The following is a 16,882-nucleotide window of genomic DNA, read 5'->3' on the forward strand; positions in this document are numbered from 1 at the left end:
TTTACATTTCCAGTGTCTGGAATGGCAGATGTGAACCATTACAGCTGACTTGTTGAATATGAGTCTCACTCTTCCCTGGGCTAGCTTTGAACCTCAATTCTCCCAAGCTTTGCCTCTGGAGTACCTAGGATTACAGGCATTACCCTTTTTTTTTGGCCAGTCCTGGGGCTTGGACTCAGGGCCTGAGCACTGTCCCTGGCTTCTTTTTGCTCAAGGCTAGCACTCTGTCACTTGAGCCACAGCGCCACTTCTGGCCATTTTCTGTATATGTGGTGCTGGGGAATTGAACCCAGGGCCTCATGGATACAAGGCAAGCACTCTTGCCACTAGGCCATATCCCCAGCCCGCATTACCCTTTTAAAAGGTAAGTTAAGGGAGAAATTGAAGTAAATTGCACCATAGATAATTGGCAGATATGGGCGGGGGGGGGGGTGTATGTAAAGAATTGACTATCTTTTTTCTGGCCAGTCCTGGGGCTTGGGACTCAGGGCCTGAGCACTGATCCTGGCTTCTTTTTGCTCAAGGTTAGCACTCTGCTATTTGAGCCACAGGGCCACTTCCAGCCTTTTCTGTGTAGGTGCTACGGAATCGAATCCAGGACTTCATGCATGCTAGGCAAGCACTCTACCACTATGCCAAATTCCCAGCCCTTGACTAAATACTTTGAGTGTTTACACTACAGTTGAACCATCCATCGTGGCAGGGAGTAGCCACAGCTATTTTGCCCTTGAACTTTGGCTGATCTAAACTGAGACATTCCGGAAGCTTCCAGTACATGCCAGATTCTAATGACTTAGAACAACCAAACTAAAACCTATGTCAAGATATGTCAGCAGGCTGGGAATGTAGCTTAGTGGTAGAGTGCTTGCCTTAGCATGCATGAAGCCCAGGGTTTGATTTCTCAGTACCACATAAACAGAAAAGTCCAGAAATGATGCTGTGGTTCAAATGGTAGATCACTAGCCTTGAGCACAGAGAGGCTCAGGGACAGTGCCTAGGCCCTGAGTTCAAGCTCCAGGACTGGCAAAAAAAAAAAAGGTATGTCAGTAATAATGTTGATGTTTATTTCTTTTTTTTTTTTTGGCCAGTCCTGGGCCTTGGACTCAGGGCCTGAGCACTGTCCCTGGCTTCTTCCCGCTCAAGGCTAGCACTCTGCCACTTGAGCCACAGCGCGGCTTCTGGCCGTTTTCTGTATATGTGGTGCTGGGGAATCGAACCTAGGGCCTCGTGTATCCGAGGCAGGCACTCTTGCCACTAGGCTATATCCCCAGCCCCTGATGTTTATTTCTTGTTGAGATGAGAATTCTTTCTTTTTTGTCGGACGTTGGGCTTGAACTCTGGACCTGGGCACTGTCCTTGAGCTCCTCAGCTCAAGGCTCGCACTTACCACTTGAGCCACAGTGGCACTTGTTGATTCCTTGTTAAAATAGCAATATTTGGCTATAATGAATTCAATAAAATAAATCTTCTTTTCCTTTGTGTGTGTGTGCACACACATGTGAGCTGAGAATCAAACACAGGCCTTATGCATGCTAAGTCACGGAGCCCCAACTCTTGGCTGAGGGGCTGGTGCGGGGGGGGGCGGGGTGTCTCACAAACTGTTTGCCAGGCTGGTTTTGAACCTTGATCTTCAGATCTCAGAGGAGCTAGGGTTACAGGGGTGAGCCACCATGCGTGGCCATGTCTCTTCTAAACATGCAAGCTTGTTTCTAGTTCTTAAAACATTGAGATTTTATTTTATTACTTATTTTAGGTGGCTCTGGGGATCAAACCCAGGTCCTTCAAAAACAAAAACAAAAAAGCAACAGGAGTGGGTGTGGGTGGCTCAGGCCTGTAATCCTAGCTACAGAGGAGGCTGAGATCTGAGGATCTTGATTCAGAACTAGCCTGGGGGATGGAAAGTCTGTGAGATCTTATCTCCAGTTAGCTAGCAGAAAAGCAGTAGTGTCCTGTGGCTCAAAGTGATAGAGTGCCAGCTTTGAGGGAGAGAGCGCCCAGACCATGTTCAAACCCCAGGACTGACAAGAAAAGAAGAAAGGAACATGGCTACTAGAAAAAAATAAAATACTAGCTGGATGTGCAGGTGGCTCACATCCGTATACTGGCTACTCAGGAGGAGGCTGAGATTTGAGGATTACAGTTCACAGCCAATCCAGGTAAACTGAGAGACTTATCTCCAATTAACCAACAAAAGGCTAGAGGAAACAGGTGTGTGGCTCAAGTGGTAGAATAACAGCTTTTATCCAAAAAAGTTAAGCAAGCTGGGCATCAGTGACTCACACTTGTATTCCTAGCTACTCATAAGGCTGAGATATGAGGATCACAGTTCAAAGCCAGCCAAGGCAGGAAAGTCTATGAGAATCATCTCAGATTAATCACCCAAAAGGCTGGTAGTGAATTTGTGGCTCAAGTGTTAGATCTCTTGAGCCCAAAAGCTTAGGGATTATGCTCTGGCCCTGAGTTCAAGCCCCAGGCCTAGTACCAAAAAAAAAAAAAAAAAAAAAAAAAAGCTACACACCAGGGGCTCATGCCTATAATCCTAGCAACTCAGGAGCCTGCAACTTAAAGATTGCAGTTCAAAGCCAGCCTGGGCAGGAAAGTCCATGCATGAGACTCTTACCTCCAATAAACCACCAAAAAATCCAAAAGTGGAGGTATGGCTCAAGTGGTAGAGTACTAAGTAACCTTGAGCAAAAGAAGCTTGGGGACAATGCCCAAGCCCTAAGTTCAAGACCAGCACCTGAAACAAAAATGGGTTTGAGGAATATGTCAAGCACTAGAGCCTTAAGTTCAAAGAAGCAAACAAAAGAACTGTCATTTACGTTTAAATATGATTCTCCTTTTTGCTTCCATAGCAATTTAACTGTAAAAGGGTTTTGTTTTGGTTTGGTTTTTTGGTGGTTTTGAAAGTGAAGTCAAGGGTGGATCACATCAGAATATCCTCGAGGTGGGCAGCTAGGATGGACTGGCAGAGACTGGCAGAGGCAGCGGAAAGAACCAGTCCTGTTCTCACCGGTGGGGACATACTCCACACCCCGGGAGCATGTTTCCTTGGACTTTGCAACGGCTTTTCAAAACAAACCAAAGAACAAGGCACAAAATGTTCCGAGGTTGCTTTTTATTCTAAGAATCCCATGTTGGCACCACAGCATCCCCCATACAAGAGCACCACGAGGATATTGGAGACCCCCTCCCTCCCAGGGATCCCCATTTCCCCAACCAGTCAATATGACTGAGTCTGCCATCAAGGACCGGCCTGGCCGTCCCAGAGTGGTCCCTCTGTGTCCTCAATTCCTCAGGCAGGCAAGAAGTGGGGTTCACACCATTTACCCTGGCATCCTATGCTTTCCCCAGGGACCATACCTCGCCCTGCAGTCCTGATCTCACAGAATATGCATAGCACCCCACTCAGATATAGGGGTTCTTCCCAGTCAAGGGCTTCTTTTCTGTCCACAAAGCTCCATGTGGCCCTTGCTAGATCCCCTTTGACCAGACACAGAGTGCTCAGAATCCTTGAGCCAAAGTCATGGTCATTGTCCTTCTCAGCCTGGGACCAGGCCCCAGTGGGAGGCTAAGAAGCTTCTGCATCCTCTGTGACTTGGATCAGCATGGTCGTTGCCTGCAGTGGGTAGTAGCGGCCCCGCCAGCCCTTCCAGAACATTCCCTTCTTACGCTGCTGCCGTTGATGGGGCATGGAATGGAAGTATTGGCCATTGAGGTTGGAGTGACCACAGGTGCCGAACCACCATCCACCTGCCGAGTCAGAGGACAGAGGACATGGTCAAGGCCCTGCATTCTACATGAAGAACAAAACTCTGGGAGTGATGGACAAACTGTTCCAAAGGACACCCAGATTGTGACAAAGTGGGGGGGAACATAGGGGGCCCTGGGTATCTCCCTAATCACAGGTAGTCAGCTTTTCTGCCTTGTGAACAGGGTAGTCTCACTGAAGATTCCTGGCCAGGCACAGTGCCTCACAACCTGTAATTCCAGCTACTTGGGAGGTGGAGATCAAAGGGATCATAATTCAAGGCCAGCTGGAGGAAAATGTTAGTGAGACCCTCACCTCAACCAATAAGTCAGACTGCCCACACCTAGCCCACCAGCCACATAGGAGGCTATAGATAGGAAGATCTTGTATCCAAGGCTGTATGTGGGCAAAAATGAGAGCCCCTACCGGAAAAATAACTAAAGGGAAAAAAAAAAGCTGTGGGCGTGGCTCGCTTCAGACCACAGATCAAACCCCCTCCTTTTTTTTTTGCAGGAAAAAAGAAAGAAAGAAAAGGGGGAGAAATAAAGTGATTTTATCTCTTCACAGAGCCAAAGCTTTGCCTCTGATTTTTATAAGAACCAGGTATGGGGCTGGGAATATGGCCTAGTGGCAAGAGTGCTTGCCTCCTATACATGAAGCTCTCAGTTCAATTCCCCAGCACCACATATATGGAAAACGGCCAGAAGGGGCGCTGTGACTCAAGTGGCAGAGTGCTAGCCTAGAGCAAAAAGAAGCCAGGGACAGTCCTCAGGCCCTGAGTCCAAGGCCCAGGACTGGCCAAAAAAAGAAAAAAAAGAAAAATAACCAGGTATGTTTCACCTTCGCCCCATCCCACAAATGTCTCCCTGAATTTTCCCAACAGCCTCACATAGCAAGTACCACCGTTCGACCCTTTTAAAGGCAAGACAAACTGATGCCAGAGATGTAATCAAGCAAAGATGTAATCAATCAAGCTTCACAGCTCCGTAAGAAGGTGAAGAGGGGACCTTAGGGTTGAAGACCAAGCTTGCTCACCAGAGAGGCTCTTGGCACAGTTCAGATCCCTTCGGAGGTCATGGTCCTGGTCCCATGTAGAGAAGGGCAGGGAGAGGCCATTGGGGGTGGCCACAGAGACGCCCAGCTCACTGGCTACAGGGGCAGTGAGCTGCAGGCTGTAGGCTGTGTCCTCGCCGCCCAGGTGGATGGGAAACCTGAGAGATTTGGCATTACCATCCCTGTCCTGAAGCTTCACAGTCAGGCGGCCACCTTGATCCCCAGTGATACAGTGCATTTTCTCCAGGCCCAGCCAGAAGTCGCCTGCAGGGGGAGATGCGGCCTAGTGAGGAGTGCTCTCCTCCCCAGACCCCTCCCTTCTTCCTCCCTGCCATTAACTCAGCCCTCATGCACCCACCTTGGAGGTCCCCAAAGCCATCCTTGTAGGCTTCCCAAGGCTGGTTGAAATCCACAGAGCCATCTTGGCGTCTCTGAATCACGGTCCAGCCCCCCTCTGTCCAGAGAAAGGTTCAGGGTCACCAGGAAATTCCCTCCTTAAAAGGGGATCACCTGGTGAATCTGTTGGCTCCCCAAACCTGAGATTCCCCTAAACCCATAGAATGGCAGGGAAAAGGGGCTGGAGAAAATCTGCAATGCCAGCCACAGGGATTAACTATAGAAAAGTCACTTATGGGGTTGAGCCCAGGGCCTTTGCACAAGTGTTCTACTCCTGTGCTATGTACAATTGCATTTTCTTTGTCGGTTGTAGGGCTTGAACTCAGGGCCTGGGTGCTGTCTCTGATCTCTTTTGGCTCAAGGTTAGAGCTCTTACCACTTTGAGCCACAGTTCTACTTCCGTTTTCTGGTGGTTAATTGGAGATAAGAGTGACATAAGAGTCTCTTGGGGACTTTTCTGCCCAAGTGGCTTCAACTGCAATCCTCAGATCTCAGCCTCCTGAGTAGCTAGGTTTACAGGCATGAGCCACCAAAGCCTGGCTACAACTACACTTTTTGTGTTTGCCGGTCCTGGGGCTTGAACTCAGAACCTGGGCACTGTCCCTGGGATTTTTTTGCTCAAGGCTAGCTCTCTACCTCTTGGGCTACAGCTCCACTTCCAGCAATTCTGGCACTTAATTAGAGATAAGAGTCTCACGGACTTTCCTGCCTGGGCTGACTTCAATCCATGATCCTCAGATCTCAGCTTCCTGAATAGCTAGGATTATACAGGCTTAAACCACTGGTACTGGGCTTGTGGCTGCATTTTAAAAGCAGCACCAGGATTGTACAAGGCAAGAAGGCTCTCTCCGTGAGCCAAAGCCTCCTACCTGAGGTCATCTCACAGTTGACCAGGAATGGTGGGGACCCCTGAGGCTGGATCTGGAAAAGTCCACTCTGCCGCTGGCCATCTTCAAAGAGCTCCTGGCAGTCCTTGGGCAGCCCTGAAAGCAGACAGAAGAGTTGATTGATGCAGGAGAGAAACCCCAGAGTCAGGAGACCGGCATGTTTGATGGCTGGGGAGGCAGTGAACAGTAGGTGAGAGGCAATCTCACTATCAGGACTCTGCCATCAATCTAGGCTCTTCTCTGACTCCCCATGGTCTTTGTTAATATAATCAACAAGGCACACTGAGGACTACTCTCCCTCCTCCCACATTGCACCTCCACTACCCCCTTTCTTTTGGGTCTAGTATCTAGGACTTGAACTCAGGGCCTAGGCTCTGTTCCTTTGCTGTTTTACTCAAGGCTAATGCTCCACCACTTGATCCACTGCTCCACTTCCAACTTTTTGCTGGTTAATTAATGAGACTCTGGAAAAGAGTCTCAAAGGTTTTCCTGCCTGGCTGGCTTCCAACCACAATCATCAGATCTCAGCCTCCTTAGTAGCTGGGATTATAGGCATGAACCACCGAGGCCGGCTATACCCCACCCTCACTGCACACTCAGGCTCTCTCCTATCTCCCCCGACCCTTCCTGAACCACAAGCCCTCCTGTCTTTATACATGCTGGTCACCTGTTCAGGAGTCTCTTTCCTCCTGTTTCTGGGTCCCAGCTTCTGATAGGATGCCTTTCCTTCCCCCCCTAGACCAAACTCTACTCAAGTTAAATTGGGGTGTCCCCCCTTTTCCCTCCCACCTAAAGGCCAGAGACACAAAGCAGCTCCCTCCCCAGCCACCCAGCCCCAGCCCCCCACCCTGGTCTTAGGCCATAGTAGGTGTCTTAATAAAAACTAGAAAGAAGGGAGCTGGGTAGGAGGAGGGGAGAGGGTGAGGCAAATGCTGAGCTTAGCACAAAGGACTTTGATTTATATAGTGGGGGGGGTGCTGATCGTGTCTGGGTGAGACTTGGGGTGACTAAGGCTCTGCCCTCACTGTGAGAAAGCTTAGGGAACAAGACTAGAGCAAGAAGGAGAGAAGGCAAGAAGGAACTTGATCTTGGCACTCAGGAAGAATCAGGAGGGCCCTTCCCCCCGACCTCTCCCCCAGCCCAGCAGGGAAAGTAGGGGAAAGGTGAGGGGGGAAAAAGGCGGGCGGGGGGGGGAACTCTCTACCAGTGAGTGTACCCCCCTTTCAGGAGGAGCCGGCTCTGAGCCTCAGGAAAACACTTTCCGGCTCCTCAAGCAGCTCCCCTTTTCCCTACTTCTCTCATCCTATCAGGACAGGCAGCTGGCCAAGCCACCAATGTGGTCAGCTTCACAGCCAGATGTTTGTATCCCTAGTTCTGAACTTTCCCCTACTTGGCTGGCCTAAGTCTGGGAGTCCCAAACCCTCACATCACCCTCCTTTGCTCCTCCATCATCTCTCCCAAGCCAAGACCTATGCCTGCTGCTCCCCCACCCCACCCCCAACTGCCCACTTCCCAGGATGATTACACATCTGCCTGTGGGGGAGGGGTGCATCCTAAAAAAAAAAAGCCTGCGGGGCTGGAAGCCAGCAACCAGCACTCCCTGGGTGTGAAGGGGGGGAGGGCAATCCAAACTTTCACCCAGTTGGCTGTGGACAGCCACAGATGGCGGGCGAGGTGACAGAGTAGACATGAACTTAGGGTAGGAACTGAGAACTTGTGTCAGATGGACACACATGCTACGGTTTGGGATGGGTGAGGGAGGACTTGGAATGTGCACAATAAAGGACCTAGAGATGCCAAAAAAAAAAAAAGGTTCATTCTATATGGGCATGTGTGTGCATGTGGATGTGCATGTGCAAATATATGTAGGATTGATAGGGACGTGGAGAACAGAAAGAGGATGAGGGCCCAAGAGTCTTGGATTTGTAAGATTTAAGTGTGAACCCTGGCAGATGCTGGTGGCTCCCACCTGTCATCCTAGCTATGCAAGAGACTAAGATCTGAGAATCTGGGTTCAAAGCCAGCAGGGGAAAGGAAAATTCATGAGAATCTTTATCTCCAACTAATCACCAAAAAGCTCAAGTGGTTCAAGTGGTAGAGTGCCTTGAATGGAAAAAGCTACATGACAGCACCCAGGCTCTAAGTCCAAGCCCTAGGACTGGGTACTGGGAGGTGGGTAGGGGGTGTCCCTCCCTTCATCCTCCCTAATATAGTTTAAGTTCTTCACTGTCCCATCCCAGCTTCAGCTAGTAAGGGAGAGATTTTCTGGGAAGAAAAGTGGGGTGTCCTAGCCAGAAAAGGTCAGGGCTAAGGGGGTTCTCCCCATTAGACCCTCACTGGTGAGCCCAAGAGACCTAAGGCAGGACTTCCCTCTGTCCCCTAAAGTGGGCCCCACAAGGAGAGGGGGACCAGGATGGAAAGTGGGAGGGGGTAAGTTGGTAACAAGGCTGGAGGACAGCAAAAAGATCAAACACTCACTGTGCAAGCTGGTGGCGTTGGGAGCTAGTCGAGAAGATTGGGCCATCTTGGGGAGCCTCTTTTTAGTGGTAGGCTGGGTCACTCCATTGTCTAGGTGATTGGGGGCCAGGAGGGCAATCTGAGCCAGGAGAAGAGGGTGGATGGGCATTAGATCGAATAGTTCTGGCTGCTGAGTTTAGATTTGTTTAGCTTGATGCCAACGGGGACAGGACCACAGGCCCAGCCTTGCCCGGCCTTGTCTGATCCTCCCCAGCGGGGCCGGGCCCAAGGTCGGGTACCTTGCTCTGCAGATGTTGGATTCTCAGGTGTTGTTTCTCCAGATGTCTTTGCTGCTGAGCCACTTTGAGGAACAGTTGCTGGATCCTGCCATTTTGAACTTTCAGCTGTGTCTGGGGAGGGGAGGAGGAAAACCAAAACTCACTGAGAACTTGGCCTCAGGTGTCCAGCCTCCCCATTCATCCTCCCCACTATCCATCCTTCCAAATGTCCATCCTTTTGAACCAAAGCAGAACCGGGAGAGCTCCAGGCGGGTCCCTCTCCCAGCCCTCCATCCACAGGCATGCAGGATTTCAGGCACAGCTGCACCCCGCAAATCCTCCTGGACCCCGCTCCTACCTGGAGATCGCGCAGGATTTCGGGAGCCACCTCGCCACCGATGGCGATGCCCGGACTATGGGGGTGCACGGGGGGTACCCCGGTCGTCTCGGATCCTCGGCAGGTCGGGCCGCAGGCGGCCAGGCGGCGCTCCAGGGCACCCAACTGCCTTCGGGTGTGCTCCACGTGTTCGTGCAGCCCGCGACCGAGCTGCAGGAGCCCATGAGCCAGCACGTTCATCTCCTCCCAGGACGCGAAGCGTGGGGACTCGGGCGGCTCCGGCAGCGGTGTCGAGCTGGCCTGGGCGCGCAGCAGCCCGGCGGTAGCTGCGCACAACATCAGGGCAGCGCCAGCTGTCGGGGAGCAGCGCATGACTTCAGAACACCTGGGCACCGGGGTGAGGGGAATCAGGGGGGAGGGGGACCTGATCGCTTCCAGATGCGACAAGGACGAGGACTGGACGAGCCCCGTGCAGCAGGGAAATCTGCTGGGGCGCAGATGGACGGAGAGGTCGGACAGATGAACAGATGGGAAAGACGGTGATCCCAAGCCTGCCGGGCTCAGCCTCCTCCACTGTGCCCGCGGCCCCCTTTTATAAACCGGGTGCGGGCTGGAGATTGGAGAGCAGGGGCGGGGCGCGGGCGGGACCGGGGCGGGGCGGGCCGCCGGGGGTGGGGTCGAGGCTGGTGGTTAGGTAGGGTGGGGGACTTCCAGGGGATGCAAAGCGGTCTCTCGCTCGCGCTCTCCCTCTCCAGGGGATGCAAAGCGCTCTCTCGCGCGCGCTCGCTCTCTCTAGCTCTCTCTCTCTCTCTCTCTCTCTCTCTCTCTCTCTCTCTCTCTCTCACACACACACACACACACACACACACACACACACACACACACACACAAATATCCGGGTTCCTCGAAGAACTGCCTGCAGCACCCTCCCCCTGCCCTGGGCGCCCCTATATCCAGTCCCCAAAGACAGGGTCGGGGGGGTGGGCAGCAGGAAAGGTCTCTACCTCCCCTCAGCGTGGTGGGGAGCTCCCCTAGGACTCCAACTCCCCTATTACTTTCCAGGGGTCGACAATCATTCGTTCACTCATTTATCACGCATTCATTTGTTCATTCCCTTATTCCTTTATTCACTCATTCATCTTGCATTCATTTGTTCATTCCTTCCCTTATTCATTCATTCATTTACTAGTGCATTCATTTATGCATGCATTCATTTATGCATGCATTCATTTATTCATTTACTGCTTCACACTTCCATTCATTCCACATAGAATTTTACCTCCCAACCCAGTTCCTAGTGGAATTCCCTGGATGTTGGGTGGAGACACCCCAGCACTCTGAGCTTGGAGCAGGGATAGCACTGGGACAAAAGAAGACCATGTGGTGGGCGCCGGTAACTCACACTTGTAAAGAAGTTGAGATCTGAGGAACTCATTTCCCCGACAACGGGAGACAACCCGGGACAACTAGGGCAGGACGGTCCTTAAGATTCTTATCTTCAATTAACCACTCAGAAAAAGCTGGAAGTGGAAGCGGTTCAACTGGAAGAGTGCTAAATTTGAGCACAAGAAGCTCAGGGACAGCACTTAGGATCTGAGTTCAACATGACATGAGACAACATGAATGAGACCTTGTTCTAAAGCTAAGCTTTTTTTTTTTTTTTCCTACACCTCCCTTCCCCCACCCACTCCCTTTTTACCCTGCCAGGAAGGGGAGTCTGGCCTAGAAAACCCTCTTGTCCGGAAGAACCACAGGACAGATTAACTGAAAAGAATAGTAATAATAATAAAAAAAATTAAGCCAGCAGAGTTGACTCAGCAGGCTGGAAGCCAGCAGCCAAGACTCAGGAATGTGAAAGTGCAGTCCCCAGTGGGGCCAAGACAGGCAGCCAGGAAGGGCAAGGAGAAAACCACTGGGAAGAGTAATGGTGACCAGCATCTGGACTTTCCACTCCCCAGTCTACCCTTGAGTGACAGACTATTTCAAGTCATATTAATCTCCAGCTCCCACCTCCTCCCACCCCGTAGTACCTCTTCCTAGGCTTCTGGCACTCAAGAAAAAAATGCTCAATGATTTTCTCAATCTACTGACATTTTATGTGTGCCATTCCTGGGGTTTGAATTAAGAATCTGGACACTGTCCCTTAACTGCTCAAGGCTGGTGCTTTTCCACTTGGTCCACAGCTTTACTTGTATCTTTTTAAGGATTAAGCAGGGATAAAAGTGTCCCATATTAGCTGGGTGTCAGTGGCTCACACCTGTAAGCCTAGCTACTCAGGAGGCTGAGATCTAAGGATCACGGTTCAAAGCCAGCCCAGGCAGGAAAGTCCTTGAGTCTCTTATCTCCAATTAGCCACCAGAAAACTGAAAGTGGTGTTGTGGCTCAAAGTGATAGAGTACTAGCCTTGAGCTGAAGAGCTCAAGGACAGTGCCCAAGACCAGAGTTCAAGCCCCATAAGCAATTGGGGAAAAAAACAACCAACCAACCAAAACTAAACAAAAAAACAAATGTTCCATACTATCCTGCCGAAGTGGCTTAGAACTATGATCCTCAGATCTCAGCCTCTTGAGGAGTTAGAATTACACGTGTGAGGGCTGGGGATATAGCCTAGTGGCAAGAGTGCTTGCCTCATATACATGAAGCCCTGGGTTCGATTCCCCAGCACCACATATACAGAAAATGGCCAGAAGTGGCGCTGTGACTCAAGTGGCAGAGTGCTAGCCTTGAGCGGGAAGAAGCCAGGGACAGTGCTCAGGCCCTGAGTCCAAGGCCCAGGACTGGCAAAAAAAAAAAAGAATTACACGTGTGAGACACTGGTGCCTGTCTTATTTATTTATTTATTTATTTATTTTTGGCAGTCCTGGGGCTTGGACTCAGGGCCTGAGCACTGTCCCTGGCTTCTTTTTGCTCAAGGCTAGCACTCTGCCACTTGAGCCACAGCGCCACTTCTGGCCATTTTCTGTATATGTGGTGCTGGGGAATCGAACCCAGGGCCTCATGTATATGAGGCAGGCACTCTTGCCACTAGGCCATATCTCCAGCCCGCCTGTCTTATTTTTTAAAGTGAGTATGACAAGATCAAGGGATTTCCTCCATATTATATCTCATGTATTTATATATTAACATTCATCAGAAGGAATAAGCTCTTTTTCCCTTTCCTAGTTCCTCCCCCCATCTCTATTTTGTTTATTTGTTTAGTTTTTGTTGACAGTCCTGGGGCATGGACTCAGAGCCTGAGCACTGTCCCTGGCTCCTTTTTGCTCAAGGCTAGCACTCAACCTCTTGAGCCACAGCACCTCTCTTGGCTTTTTTCTATATATGTGGGGCTGAGGAATCGAACCCAGGGCTTCATGTATACGTGGCGAGCACTCTACCACTAAGCCATATTCCCAGCCCCCATCTTCCTCTATTGACCACTTAGTGAGACTCCTTTTATTTTATTTTTTGTTAGATGTAGGGCTTGAACTCAGGGCCTGGGCGCTGTTTCTGAGCTCTTTTAGATCAGCTTCACTTTTGGTTTTTTCAGTAATCAATTGAAGATTAGAGTTTCACAGGGACTTTTCTGCCCAGGCTGGCTTCAAACCATGATTGTCAGATCTCAGCCTCCTGAGTAGCTAGGAGCCTGGCTCAGCCAGCACCTGGCTCAATGAGACTTCTTAGGCCATCTTCATCATACCTTGATGCAAGGTGATTTCATATGACTGAGGTAACTGTCTTTCATCACCAATCTATGGGCAGTTGAATGGAGACCAATTCCTGCCATCAGGAGACTTCAGCCTGGGGTGGGACATGGCCTAAGGAACCGGGCCTTTCTATCTCTAATCATGGAGGATTCTGGTGGGTGGATTAGGGGAAGAGGAACTGTCAGTACAGGAACTTCTTTTTTGTTTGTTTGTTTTGTTTTGTTTTTTTTTGGCCAGTCCTGGGGCTTGAACTCAGAGCCTGAGCACTGTCCCTGGCTTCTTTTTGCTCAAGGCTAGCACTCTACCACTTGAGCCACAGTGCCACTTCTGGCTTTTTCTATATATGTGCTGAGGAATTGAACCCAGGGCTCCATGTATACGAGGCAAGCACTTTACCTCTAGGCCATATTCCCAGCCCCAGGAACTTCTTACAATGAAAACACAGCAGCATATCAGCTCACACCTATAATCCCAGCATCCTGGCTACTCAGGAGTCTGAAATTTGAAGATTGTGGTGTGAAGCCAGTCCAGTCAGTAAAGTCCATGAGACTCTTATCTCCAATCACACACACACACACACACACACACACACACACACACACACACACACACGAGGCTATAAGTGAAGCTGTGGTTCAAGTGGTAAAATGCTAGCTAAACCTCAGGAACAGCGTGTAGGCCCTGAGTTCAAACCCCACAACTGGCACACACACACACACAAAAAGAAAAGGAAGAGCCAAGGGTTGAAGGTGTGGCTCAGTTGAAATAGCACTAGCCAATGAGTGAAAGCATCTTATACTAAGTTCCAGTTCTGGTCTGATCTAAAAAATGAAAACAAAGAGCCAGGGTCACCCCTGTAATCCTAGGTACTCAAATAGCTGAGATCTGAGGATCACAGCTCAAAATCAGCTCAGGAAGGAAAGTCTGTCAGACTCTTATCTTCAATTAGAGCTCTGGTTCAAGTGGTAAGGAGTGCCAGCCTTCAGTGAAAAGGCTAAGAGATGACACCCAGGTCCTGAGTTTAGGCCCCAGCTCTGGCACAGAAAGAAGGAAAGAATTAAAGAAAAGAGAAAGAAAAATGGATGGCTGTATGTGCGTACATCTGTGGGTCCATGCATGCCTACTTTCTCTTTCTGCCTGAGACATGAGAGACAGAGGGAGGGAGCACATTCACTCTTGCACACTCTGTTTTTGAGCCACTGAGGGTGTGTTGCACTTGGAATGTGTGCCTTGCCTTTTGGCCTTTTGCCCTTTCCTACCAACAAACCCCAGCTTACATAACTGCTGTCCACAGCTTCAGGAAACGGAACCCTGACTGAATGCTGTTATCTAATCTGTGGTACATATTCCAGTTTCATCTGTGCCCCAGTAGTGCCCTTTGTGGGTTCCTGGCCCATGTCAGAATCCCATCCAACTTTTTCTTTGGCTTTTTTTTTTTGTCAGTTGTGGGGCTTGAACTCGGGGCTTTGGTGTTGTCCTTGAGCCAATTTGTGCTCAAGGCGGGCACTCTACCCCTTGAGCCACAGCTCCATTTCCAGCTTTTTTGGTGGTTCCTCAGGGACTTTCCTGCCTAAGCTGGCTTTGAACCATGATCTCAGCCTCCTGAGTAGCTGGAATGACAGGTGTGAGCCACCTGTGCTCAGCTCTTCCCTGGCTCCTCAGGTATCTTCAGTTCTGCATTGTGCTTTGGGACAGTGACATTTCCAAAATGTACACACTGGTTGGTTGCAGAGCAGTTCTCCCTGTGTGTCTGTCTCTCTGATGTTCCTTCCCTCCTAGGCTTCCATCATTCATTTTTGGCTGGGATATTGTGTCCTTCTTGGTGCCTGATATTGAGAGTTACATGATGTCCCTTTGCCCATTCTTGGCAACACTCAACATGATCCTTTCAACCACATACTTTGACTCCCAAATGATGGGTGTTGTCACGGAGAAAGCACTAGCAGCTTGCCAGACACGGTGGGTCCAGTTTATAATCTTTGCCACTTGGGAAATAGAGATCAGAAGATCTTGGTTTAAGGCCATGATCAACAAAACCAAACTTGCCAGACTGCACCTCCACCAGTGTTTGGGCTCCATTATCCCAGCTGTGGTGGAAGCACCAATGGCTGGATGCAATGGCCTTTGCCTGTCATCCTAACAACCAAAGGCAAGCACAAATAGGAGCTCAGGCTGATGCAGGCATAATGTGAGAGTCTACTTTTTGAAAATAAGGAATGCAAGCTGGGTGCAAGTAGCTCACGCCTGTAATCCCAGATACTCAGGAGGCTGAGATCTGAGGATTGTCATTCGAAGCCAGCCAGGACAAGAAAGTCTGTGAGACTCTTTTATCTCCAATTAAGCACCAAAGAGCCAGAAGTAGGGCTCAGGTGGTAGAGTACTGGCTTTGAGCACAAAAGCTCAGACCAGCACCCAGGACCTGAGTCCAAGCCCCAGAACCATCACAAAATATCTATCTATCTATCATTATCATCATCTATCTGTATTTATATTTGGAAGTAGAAGGGCTGAGAGTGTGGCTCAAGTTGTAAGAGGCATGTCTCAATTAGAGGGGATGTGGCTCAAATGATAGGGGTACTGTTGGATTGGTGGTTCACGTGGAGGGGCATGGCTCAAGGAGTAGAGTGGGGCCCAAGTGATAAAGCCAAGCATGAACAAGGAAGCCAAGCAAGACCTTGAGTTCCTGAGTTCAAGCCAGGGTACCAATATATATATGAAAATAGAATATTTTATTAATGATCACCTTCAAGTTCAGTAAATGCAAATGTTTTTGTTTGACAAATAGACAAGTTTTTTGGCAGCTTTACTGAAGTATAATTGACATGCTATAATCTGTATATATTTCAAGTGCGCAGCTTAGTAAATGCTGACATATGTATTCTCTGTGAAATAATCGCCACAATTAAGATAAGTGATGGGGCTATCTCACCTAGAAGTTTTCTCATACTGCTTGAGAGCCTCTCCTCGCCCTTCCCTGCCTGCCAATGGCTCTGTAGATTACTTTTCATTTTTTAGAATATTATTATTATTTTTTGCCAATCCTGGGGCTTGGACTCAGGGCCTGAGCACTGTCCCTGAGCTTCCTTTTGTTCAAGGCTAGAACTCTACTGCTTGAGCCACAGTGCCCCCTGTGGCTTTTCCTATATATGTGGTGCTGAGGAGTTGAACCCAGGGCTTCATGTATGTAAGGCAAGCACTCTACTGCTAGGCCATATTACCAGCCATTTTTAGAATATTCTATGAACAGGTCATAGAGAGCTTCCACTTTTTTCCTGACTTCTTTTAACATGCTTATTTATTCCTGTTGGGGTGTGTACCAATAGTTCCTTTGCTTTTATTACTATATCAATAAATCTATCTATTTCTCTGTCATAAAAGACATTTGAGTTAATGATCATCTTTAGCTATGAGAAATAAAGGCGTCATGGGCATTCATATACAAGTTTGCCTTTGGATAACTTTTCACTTCTCTTGGGGAAGTATGTTTTTCAACTAATTTTATTATTGTTGTTGTTATTATTACTTTTGTATGTGTGTGCTGGTCCTTGGGCTTGACCTTAGGTCTTGGGTGCTGTCCCTGAGTTTTTTATTGCTCAAGGCTAGCACTCTACCACTTGAGCCACAGCTCCAATTTCAGCTTTCTTGATAGACCATTGAAGATAAGACTCTCACAAGGGTTGGGAATGGGGCTTAGTGGTAGAATGCTTGCCTAGCCTGCATGAAGCCCTGGGCTCAATTCCTCGGTACCACATAAACAGAATAAAACAGAAGTGGCATTGTGGCTCAGTGGTAGGGTGCTAGCCTTGAGCAAAAGAAGCTCTGGGACAGTGCCCAGGTTCTGAATTCAAGCTCGAGGACTGACCAAAAAAAAAAAAGTCCTATGAGCCAGGTCCTGGTGCTGGTGGCTCATGCCAGTAAACCTAGCTACTCAGGAGATGAGAGTTCAAAACTAGGCTGGGCAGGAAGTCCATTGTTGTGCCAAGTCGCGAAACCACCACCAAGAAGACCACCGAGACTCAGACATTCCAAAATGCAAAAGC

At 49.3% G+C, this 16,882-nt stretch overlaps 1 protein-coding gene across 1 annotated transcript; it reads right to left on the reverse strand.

The window, feature by feature from the left end:
- Positions 1-3,098: 3,098 nt before the first annotated feature.
- On the reverse strand, positions 3,099-9,715 carry Angptl4 (angiopoietin like 4). Its single transcript, XM_048342092.1, has 7 exons — positions 9,181-9,715; positions 8,844-8,954; positions 8,566-8,683; positions 6,070-6,183; positions 5,163-5,258; positions 4,787-5,068; positions 3,099-3,753 (listed from the first exon to the last, which is right to left on the reverse strand). Exons 1-7 carry the CDS (start codon positions 9,529-9,531, stop codon positions 3,572-3,574), a joined length of 1,254 nt encoding a protein of 417 aa, XP_048198049.1. The 5' UTR covers positions 9,532-9,715; the 3' UTR covers positions 3,099-3,571.
- Positions 9,716-16,882: the final 7,167 nt, after the last annotated feature.

This window comes from Perognathus longimembris, chromosome 3 (assembly GCF_023159225.1).
Source record: "Perognathus longimembris pacificus isolate PPM17 chromosome 3, ASM2315922v1, whole genome shotgun sequence".
NCBI lineage: Eukaryota > Metazoa > Chordata > Mammalia > Rodentia > Heteromyidae > Perognathus > Perognathus longimembris.